The sequence below is a fragment of the Ceratotherium simum genome, chromosome 7 (assembly GCF_057802395.1).
Source record: "Ceratotherium simum simum isolate JZ-2026a chromosome 7, ASM5780239v1, whole genome shotgun sequence".
Classification (NCBI taxonomy): Eukaryota; Metazoa; Chordata; class Mammalia; order Perissodactyla; family Rhinocerotidae; genus Ceratotherium; species Ceratotherium simum.
The window spans coordinates 16,986,657-16,997,672 of NC_141906.1; the positions used below are offsets into that span (position 1 = coordinate 16,986,657).

At 49.5% G+C, this 11,016-nt stretch overlaps 1 protein-coding gene across 1 annotated transcript; it reads right to left on the reverse strand.

The window, feature by feature from the left end:
* Positions 1-1,266: 1,266 nt before the first annotated feature.
* Positions 1,267-3,862, reverse strand: RASSF10 (Ras association domain family member 10). Its single transcript, XM_014783095.2, has one exon. The coding sequence runs from the start codon at positions 3,496-3,498 to the stop codon at positions 1,999-2,001; it is 1,500 nt and encodes a 499-aa protein (XP_014638581.2). The 5' UTR covers positions 3,499-3,862; the 3' UTR covers positions 1,267-1,998.
* Positions 3,863-11,016: the final 7,154 nt, after the last annotated feature.

Genomic DNA, 11,016 nt, shown 5'->3' on the forward strand with positions numbered 1-11,016 from the left:
TCATTAGGCTTTGTGTTTATGGGATGCAATGATTGGGGACAGTGGGTTTCTTTCGGTCCCTTCCTCATTTTAATCATGCTCAAGACCAAATGCATAGATGTTTTCTGCATCAGATGAAAGTAAAAAACCATAATTATGCCAGCTAACGTCTTCTGAAAACATCAATTAAGAAAACAGCCTTTTAATTCTCATTTTACTTGAAAATTTGAAAATATCCACTAGTGTTGTAATAGCAGGGAGGAGGTGGGATGGAGGGGACTATCTCTAAAAAGGAGACAGTCCACATGACTTGAGGAGGGCAGGAGGGCAGGCTCCCATTGGATAGACAGAGAATCTCTCCAAGGGAAGAAACTTCTCTATATAGCAAGACCTCTTAAGTTATCTTCACGTGTAGTGTTGAAACTGGAGCCAGCCCCTGTACGGGGAGGTTGATACCCGGCTTCTGCACCAGGCTGGCACCACACACACAGCCCATTGTTAATCCCTCCTCAGGACAGATTAGATCCCACATTCCTCAGAAGTACTAAGCTCCAGAGGGAACACGGCCAGCAAGCTCCTTCCACAGACGCAACAACCAGCTCCAACTGATAAGTTTTCATGGAAACAACTGGAAAAATTACATGGGGGCTCCATCACCAGCTATTGAGGGAGAGGTGTTGCACTTGCATCTCCTGGCGTGTGCAAAGGTGTGAGCTAGACAAGAGTCATTCAAGCCAAGTCATTAGCTCACTTGCACATGTTTTTATCTATGGCTAAGTGCCGTTGTTAATCAAATTGTTCACCCAAGGTGTATATTAGATTGTCGGATTGTTTTTTTCTTTTCAGGCCTTATCTAGTAAACCTTAATATTTACCCTATCTCAGTTTAGGTCTGGACAAGTAACTAATTAATCTCTGACCAAAGATAGTGAAGGTAGATTTGGGTTTGGGTAAAATCTATTGAGGTCATGACTAGTTTTAATCTTATAGCTCAGATCAAAAGCCGCACACTAGCAAAGATCTTTGCTTTCAAGTCTTAGTTTCAACCAGGGTGCTGATTAAACAGCAAATTTAGTTGTACTTAACTTGAATTCTGCAACGTCCCTTTTCTTTTTTCTGAAGGAACAGTGATTGAGTGGATGGAGTGGCAATATGAATGAAAGAAAAACACACATACCTTTGCAGGAGCAAATCCCCAGGGGCCTAGATTAAATTTTAACCTGGGATTATGTCTGCCAGGATTCCATATCTCAAAAGGGTTATGTTTGGCTTTTGTAATAATTAAAGGTTATTTTGGAAAAAGGATCCCATTTTAATGTATACTGTATTTGCTAGGAGGAAATACAGGGTTATGCTTCCATACAGTTCAGCCTTTGAAAGAAAATAAAAGGCAAACAGCTCAGCAGATGGATAATTCCCCAATCTGCAGAAATGTAATGTAAACAGCCGGGATTTTGGTGCCTATGGGTTTTTATCAAAGATGTAAGTAAGGCTGAGACCAACACCAGTGCGTCCTCTTTGGCTAGTTTTAACACGTTCACAGCCACAATTAACATTCAAGGAATTTCCTTTTCATCCAAGTGTTTCTTTTAAAAGCACTTTATGCCACAAACTAAAGTTCTAGCTGCCATCAGTCCTTCCCATACAGAAGAGTGGTGAAATCTCCATAATACTTTCTTTTTTCCTTTCTTGAAAATGGGCTCGGACCACGTCAATTTTCCTGGGGCGTTTGTTTTCTACCATAGGGGGTTCTCACTTCCTCCCTCCTTCCTTCCCCTAAAAGAGCTTGTTTTGGAGACCCGGCTTTCTCCTCCCGCGTCCTCCTCCGCACTCACTCCGGAGCCAGAGGAGCACGGCTGCGGGGCAGGCGTCCCGACCCCTTCCCCCGCCCAGGCGGAGCGCTGTGCCCGGCAGGAGCTCCGGGCCCACCCCCAGCCTGGTTTCAAGTCCCTGAGCCGGAGGGACTGGTGCTTTCTACAAGGAAGGGAGGCGGCCGTCTCGCTCTCCCACCCTGCTCCTCCTACACAACGGATTCGCACACCGGCACCGAGTCCGAGTCCTGGCTGTGCATCGAGCTCAGCCCGGTATCCGAGTCCTCGTCGTTGCCAGGACAGCTCTTGGCCAGTCCGCGGGCCTGGTCCACCCACACCTCCGCGCAGGCCTGAGGCCGGGGTTCCCGCGAGGGTCCGCCCGAGCCGGGAGTCCCACTGGGCGCCACCGTCAGCTCCAACGTGTGCAAAGTCTGGAGAAGACCCTGCAGTTCGCGCTCCTTGCTGTCCCACTGCTGCTGGCTGTAATCCAAGTCCGACTTGACGGCCTCCAGGTCCGTGTTGAGCCGGAGCCCGATATAGAGGCTGGTGCTGAGCTGAGTCCTGACCCGCTCCTGCTCCAGCAGCAGCTCGCCGTCGAGGCTGCCGTCCGGCTCGGGGGGCTCCTCTCGCGCTGCGAGCTCCTCCTGACGCCGCCGCATCCATCTCTGGTTCAGCTCCTCCTGAATCTCGGCTGAGAGGCGCTCGAGCAACTCCTCCTGCTGGGCCCGCTGCTCCTGCAGCCGCAGCAGGTCGTCGCAGCGCCGGGCCAGCTCCTCCAGCGCGGCCGCCTGAGCCTCGCCATCCAGGGGCGCCGCCGCCGCCACCGCCTCCGGCTCCTCTTCCGGGCTGGGCCCGTCGAGCTCGTTGTCTGCGCCCACCAAGTACGTGTCCTGCACGTAGTTGACTCCGTGCCGCCGCATGCGGTCCAGGTGCACCTTGGCCTCGTAGCGATCGATCTCGCGGTCCAGCTCCCGGAGCCGCTGCACCTGCTGACGGATGGTGTGGTCCTGGGAGAGCACCAAATGCACCAGCGTCTCCATGCGCTCCACCGACGCGCTCTCGGAGGCCCGCGGCGGCGACGAGCAAGATGAAGCTGTGGACGACGAGGACGAACAGGGCGACGACGGCTGCTGCTGGCGCCGCCGGTTGAGCTTGGCCAACTTGCGGAAGGCCTTGCGCACCACCCGCCGCTGCTTCTCCTGGGTCATGGCTAAGCCGGGCCGCGCCGGGACCCCCCGAGCCGAGCAGGGGCGCTCGCGACTGAGCACGACGCGCGCCTCGGCGCTGCGGGGGCCCGCGTTGGGCAGCGACGCCTCGCTGCGCACCAGCACGAAGCGCACATTCTCTCGCTCGTCGCCCCAGGCGGCCCAGAGGCGCAAGATGCGCGTCTTGTTGGGCAAGATGCGCTCAAAGCCCCGCCACTTCTCCACGATGCAATAGCACTGCGGAGGCCCGCACAGCATGCCCTGTGGCAGCGCCTCGTCGTCGTCCTCGTCGTCCTCGTCCGGTGGTTCCGGCATCTCCCCCGGAGCTGGCGGGTCGCCGGCCGCTCCCCGCCGCCGGCCTCGCCGCTGCCTCCGTCGCCGCCGGCAGCCGTCCTCCAACAGCACCCGCACCACGTCCGAGCAAGTGGTGCGGCGGGAGAGGCCCGACACCAGCTTCTCCTCCTGGCAGATCCACACCGATATCTTCTTCTCCGAAGGATCCATGGTGCAACCGGGACGCAGGGGGCGGGTCGGGTCGGGCCCCGCTGGGACGGCAAGGGCAGGGCAAGCAGCCTGGCAGCTCTAGGACAGGATAGGAGCCCGGAACCCTCGCCTCCGTCACCCCTGGCCCTCCTCCCCACCTGCGCACCAAAGGCAAGCGCTAGCGCGGGCTCGAGCGGCTGCGGCTGCGGCTGTGCTCGGCCCGGACGGCGTACTCTCCCAGGGCAGTGCGCCCGGGCTCCGGCTCCCGCCGTTCTGGCTCTGGCGAAGGTTCCCGGGGCCTCCGGGTTTTGCTCCTCCCCACGTGGCTCCTCCTCTTCCCGCCCCCGGCACCTAGAGCTGCGGCCGGAGCAGGGGAGGTGCGGTGCCCAGACCCGCCCCTCGCGGCCTCGCCGCGTCGCGTGCGCCCAGTCCGTCTCTCTCCTGCGCCGGAGTCGGTAGTCTCCGCCCCTTCTGAGGGCTGGCGGCTCTGTTGCGCGTCCGCGTAGGGAGAACTCGGGGCCCCGTGGGCTGCGGGGCGTGGAGCCGGTGCTTGGGCGGAGATCGGCTCTGCGTCCCCCTCGGCCCACTGGCTCCTCTCGATGCATCTAAAGCTAGTTAGACGCATCTTGACTTGACGTGCGCACCTTTCCCGGCGCCCCCGGGCGCGTTTCCTGGTCCGTCAAGGCATCGCCGTCTGGGGGAGTGCCCTGTGCGCAGACGGAGAAACCAAGACACTCAGCGTCTCTAACGGAGACCCTCTAACCGCATTACATGCCTTCCAGCTGGGAGCTGTAAGCTCACCTTGAACGCAGAAGGCCTTCCATCTTCTGCCTCGGGAAGCAGTATTTGCATATTTAAGCATAACAAGATGGGGCAGTGTGCTCCATGAGCAAGTGTATAGAAAAGTCTAGGCTGGAGGAGGACCTTCAGAGGCTGCTCGTGGTTCCCGCAGGGTCATGTCTGTGGCTCCCCACGTCGCCTCGGCTTCTCACAGCCTTCTTGGCAGGGGGACGCCTGATTCTAGTGGGAGTTTGGGGCCCATACCCAGGTCACAAGCTCTTTTTTCACATCTCACCTCCATAAAGGGAAACCTAGTCATTACCATGACAGTTTCTGGCATCTTCCAATATCCAGATGTGGTCAAGAAGAGATGAGCCAAGTTTCACAGCTCAAGAAATCCAAGACCACAATGCAAATGAACTTTTTTCATCCTCAGATTCTGTTGAGGATGGTCCCTTGTGTGCAAGGATTGCCCTCAGCTTATCTTTGTGGGTACAGGTCTGATAAGGCCACTACCTTGCTTCAAGCTGTTGAATGGCTCCCCATTGCCTCCTGAATAACGCATTCCTATTCATTCACTCATAAACTCAGTAAATATTTATTGAGTACCTACTGCACTCCAGGTACTGTGCTAGGGATTTGATGATGAACAAATCACAGTCTTGGCCTGCAGGGAGCTCACAATCTAGTGGAGAGCACAGCTGAGCAAATATATCCAACATAGGGTCTTCTGTGCTCTGATAAGGGAGATCATGAGGTGCTAGGGGAATGCTGGAGTAGCATCCTACCAGTCTGGGTGAGTCAAGGAAAGCTTCCCCGGGGAGGTGGCATCTTAGGCAAGACTGGAAGCACTATTTGAATCTGCCCAAGAAATAATAGATGGAGGGGAGGAGGCAGGCAGCATCCCAGGCAGAAGGAGCCATATGTGCAAAGTCAAGGAATCAAGAGAGCATGGCGGTTAGTGGGGCTGCAAGGAGTTTAAGGGAGAGGAGTGTCTAAGAATGAGGTTGGATGGGTGAGCATGAGCCGCATCAGGAAGGACTTTTAATTCCATGCATCAGTATTTGGACCTATCCTAAGGGCAATGAGAAGCCATAGAGTGTGGATTCTGAGGTCAGACTGGCTGAGTAAACATCTCAGCCCTGTCACTAGTAAGTGATTAGTAAGCCCTGTGACCTTAGGAAAAGTATTTCATCTCTCTGAGCCTGTTTCCTCATCTGTGAAAAGTGATAATAAAAATATCTGCCTATTAAGACTGTTATGAGGGTTAAATGCCTGGACCAGGTAAGTCCACAATAAAAGTTTTATTGGAGGGTTAAAAACCATGGGGGTTTATTAGTTTTCTATTGCCATGTAGCAAATTACAACAAATTTAGTGGCTTGAAATAACACCCGCTTATTAGTTCACAGTTCTGGAGGGCAGAAGTCCGGCATGGCATGGCTGGGTTCTCTGCTCAGGGTCTCCCAAGGCCAACTGCCAGGTGTCGGCTGGGTTGAGTTCGCATGTGGAGGCTCTGGGGAAGAATCCGTTTCCTAGCTCACTGGGGTTGTTGGCAGAATCCAGTTCCTTACAGTTGTAGGACTGAGGTCCCTGCTTCCTTCTGGCTGTTGACTAGGGGTCACTCTCAGCTCCTAGGAGCCTCTCTGAGGTCTTTTCCACATGGCCCTCCTTCATTTTCAAGCCAGCAACAGCATGTCGAGTCCTTTAAATCCTCCTTCGCTTTGAGCCTCTCTGACTTCCGCTTCTACTACCTGCTGGAGGAAACTCTGCTTTTGAAGGGCTCACTTCATTAGGTCAATTCACCTGGATAATTCACCTATTTCACTGTAGACTAATTAGTAGCCTTAACTATATCTGCAAAATCCCTTTTGCTGTGTAACATAACATGATCACCAGAGTAACACCAGGGTGATGGAGATCATGGGGCTGTCTTAGATTTCTGCCTACCACAAGATGTAACATGATCCTTCTCATCTTAAGAAATCACTCTGTTTGCATTGAGGATGATGGGTAGGAATGGGGAATGAGAGGTAAGGAGGCCCCTTAGAAGACTGTCACATTCATTCAAGGAGAGGATGGTGGCCTGCACTGAGAATCGTGGTGGTGAGGGGACTGGACAAAATTGACAGCTATCAGGGAGGTGGGAGAGGCAGGACTTGGTAATGGATTGAAGGGGGACTTCCATCTCCCTAGCACAGTATTGGGGGTCACATAATATGGTCCAACCCACTGCCCCAACTTCTCCCTCACATGCTTGGCTATCCCACCTCCTTCCTCTCTTACATTATGGTTAGAGTTTTGTTATCAGCTGCCATCCCTGATGGATTTTAAGCTTCACCAGAGTAGGGATAATATCTATTTTGCTCACTTTTGAATCCTCTGCATTTAATACAGTAGCACAGTGCCTGGCACCTTCTAGGTTTACAGTATCTGTTGAATAAATAAATGGATGAATGAATGAATCCTACATTCTAGCAAGTCAACACCTCACTTGTCTGAAACAGCCCCTGCATGTTGATGCATCCATGCTTTTGTACACGCTTTCCCCGCTAGTTAGGATCCCTCTTAAACAACTGGAAAACTCCTACTCATTCTTCAGAAGCCCAGTTCAAAGATCATGTGCTCTGGAAATCCTTTCTTTCCTCCTCTAAGAAGAACTGGTTCCTTGCTCTTCTTCTGCCTCTCAATGCAGACGTTATATTGTGTTGTGATGCATTTTTTTTTTTTATATCTGTTTTAAGAATGAAGACTTAAGAGCTTTTCGAGAGAGTGGATTGACTGTCTTATTTATATTTTGGTTCCCAGTGCCTAGAGAGTGCCTGGCACATGATGGAGCCTCAATCTTCCTCTATGCTGTTAGGAACACTAAGATGAATAATATCTAAGATATTTTGCTACCCTCAAGTTTATTATAATTTCTTTCTAGAGGCAGACAAAATATGAGGCTTCCCTGTTGTAGGAATAATATATAGGAACTTCCTGCTGGAGTAATTAAAGGGTGGAGCGATCAAGGGGTCCTGGGAAGGTTGAAGAAGGTGGGGCTTTAATAAGTGGAGAGAAGGGGTTAAGGGGATCCTTGGTGGGAGAAATTGCATGAGTTAAAATGTCAAGGTGGGTAAGCACATGGTTGTGTACTGGTGTTTTAGAGTGTGAGTTCTGGGGTCACCCTGCCTAGATTTGAATACCAGCTGTAGGATTTCTAAGCTTTAATTTCCTTATCTGGAAAAAAGGGAGAATAATAGAATCTTCCTTGTGGAGTTGCCATGAACATGAAATGAAACAACGTACAACACATTTAGCACAGTGGCTGGCACCTAACAAATGCTTAATAAAATATAGCTGGCTTCATCCACAACTTTTATTGAGCACCTACCCCATGCTGTGTCCTGGGCTAGTAGTTGAGGATACAGCAGTGAACTACACAGGCATGGTCCCTGCCCTTACAGAGCTCTCAGTCAAGACTAGTTGATATTTGTTTGGTTAGAAATGTACTTATGGGCCAGCCCCGTGGCTTAGTGGTTAAGTGCGTGCGCTCCGCTGCTGGCGGCCCGGGGTTCAGATCCCGGGTGCTCACCGACGCACCGCTTCTCCGGCCATGCTGAAGCGGAGTCCCACATACAGCAACTAGAAGGATGTGCAGCTATGACATACAACTATCCACTGGGGCTTTGGGGGAAAAATAAATTAAAAAAAAAAAGTTTAAAAAAAAACAGAAATGTACTTGTTAGATTACGCTAGGCTGTAGTAACAGACAGAGTCAAACATGTATAATGGCTCAAACATGACAGAGGTTTATTTTTCACTCACATAATAGTCAAAAGCCTATGTCCTAGTTGGTAGGTTGCTTTATTTCAGACAATGATACAAGGATCCTGGTTTCTTCCGTCTCATGGCTCCAAAATCCCCTAGACCTCGTCATCTACCTCCAGCCAGAGGAAGAGGAGAGGAGGACGGGGCACATCCTCTTCTTCAAGGCCTTGGCAGGGAAATGGAGCATACCACTCCTGCTCACGTCCCACCGGCTAGAACGCAGTCACATGGCCGCTCGTAATGTCAAGAAGGCTGGGAAATGCGGTGAGTGTCTCAAAAAGAAGAGGAAGTGGATTTTTATGAACAGCTAGCTACCTGCCTCAAGAATCTTTATCAGAAATGAGAGATGCGGCAGAGAGAGAAGTGTCAAAAGTCTATAGATTGCAAATGGGTGGCCCAAAGGCCAATTCCGGCTGTCTTTAATGGAGCACATCATAAACCCAGCACTCTCTGTGTCTCATATATGACCCGATTCGCAGACATTCGCTACTCTCCTGACCACGGTAGACATTTGAGGTTGTGACTCCTGCTTCTACACACCCTCCCAGGACCAGCTCATTTACTGCCAAGGATTTAATACTATTGATATGCCATGGCTCCCAAATCTTTGCATCTCTTCCAGATCTCCTGATCTTCAAATATGCATATTCAACTGCTTTACATCCCAAACATTTGTCAAAAAGATAAGCTGAACCCATCACCTTTCTTCACACACCTGTTCTGCCTCCTGAACAGAGTAATTTGAATTTTGTTTTATTTTGTTTTATGACGTCCCTCAGAAAGCCTTTTGCTACAACCTACTCCTGGACAGAGTACCCTTAGGCAGCCTGAGAAGCACATTCCTGAGTCCCACCCTGCAGTTGGATCCAACCGAAAGTCAAAGTATAAGCGGTTTCTTCCCAGACAGGGCTTCGTGTCCTCGCTCATCTAACAGCCATGATCCCTGATGGAAGGCACAGAGATTCAGGCAATGCTCTGAGTCAGAAAAATACACGGGCTTCATAATTGGAGACAATATACAAAAATAGAGTTATAACCTGGGGAGGCATTCATAAACAGGACATAAAAGGGCAAAATTCATATAAGAAAGGATCGATAAATATGACCACATCAAAATTTGAAACTTCTGATTGAAAAAATACACAAGGATATCAGAAATAATGTTAAAAAGTCAAAGAAAAAACCCAGGAGAAAATATTTGCAGCATAGATACAAAAAGATTAGGATTCAGGATGTATAAAGAACTCTTGAAATTTGGTTAAAAAAAAAATCATGCAACACTATGTAAAATGGGTAAAGGGTAGATTACTGTCCATAAAAGAGGAAACGTAAATGGCCAAACAAACATGAAATCATGCCCAACTGCACCAGAAATCAGGAAAATGTAAATTTAAGGGAAATGAGATGCCCCTTTTCTATCAGCAGATTGAATTCTATTAACATTTTAAAAATTGATAATAACATTGTTGGCCAAGATGAGGGGATATGTCCCCTTGTACACCACTGATATAAATCAATATATCTATTTTGGAGACATTTGGTAATATCTGTTAAAAATAAAAATGTGTACACCCTGTGTCCCAGCAATTTGACTTCATAGCATCTACCTTAGAGAAACACACTTGTGCTCAGGAGGCATATACAGGGGTGTGTACTTAACCATTTTCATTTTAGTAAAACAGTGGATACGATTGAAGTGTCCACCAATAAAGGAATGGCTGAATAGACTGGGGCATACCCACAGTCTGAAGTCTTGGCAGCAGTTAAAGCCAGTAATGTAGATTTATGTGTACAGGCAATAACAACGTTCCAAGATGCATTGTCCAATGCAAAAGGCAGGTTTCAGAGTGATGTATATGATGGGATCCAATTTATACTTAAAAAACATGTACACAAAGCACATGTACATACACATAAAATTGTGCCGTATGTTTCCCAGGGGTGCAGATATCTGTATGTGCATGCATAGAGCAAGGTATGGAAGGATGTTCACCAAAGTGTAGGCAGTGAATCCCTCCTGGAAGAGTAAGACATTTGCAGAGGGAGAGGATCAAGGAGGAATTTAGCTTCATCTGTGATGATTTTACAAGAAGAATTTAGTCACATATTACTTAATTATGCAATTACAATGTATGTTTTTAAAAAGTGAAAGGGCGTGGGTTGGGATCACTAAGTTCTGTTTCTCCTTGAGACCTTTCCTTCTCCTACCTGTGTCTCCTCTCTGTGGATGCAGCTCCGGGATATGAGGAATCTCTGTTCCTGTAATCTGAAGGATTACCCACAGTTATATACCCACTTATGTAACCCACAACTCTATCTCAAAGGGTTGTGAAGATGCAGTGTGCTACTGGCTGAGGAGGAGGCTAGTCGAGTACCTGGTTTAAAGAATGTGCTTCATGCTGGATCTTTTCTTTCTCTTCTAGGCGAGCTTTTAAGACAACACAGTTCTTACAGTGCGGTAGAGTCTTTGCTAAACGTCCTCAGGTTGGATCTGCAGGATGGCATGTCATTTGACTTTTTAGTCATTTATCTTCCCAACACCTATAAGAGGTAAGACAGCTCCATCACCCACAAGGAAACTGAGGCCAAGGGGAAGGGATTGGCCAGTTTCTCAGCTCACAAAGTTCTGTGGGGGCTGGTATTTTGTCTGGAATTTCTACCTGTCCCATCCGTCAGTCACGGTTCGCAGCAGCTGTGGAACACCCCAAACAGGAACTTCCGCCCTTAATTTTACAGAGCCATGCAAAAGTGTGACGGAACCCTACTGCCTGAGTCGGTTCCCCTTAATGATTAACCCCAGAAATAATCCAGCAAACTGTGTTTATGGAAACCTGTGGTTGCTCTCAAATGCATTGAGGGAAATCTGGGAATTGCCACTTGTCCAAGGGAGCCCATTCCTGACCGGACTGAGCTCCTGGCTGGGGCAGAGATGCTGGGCTGTCATCCTC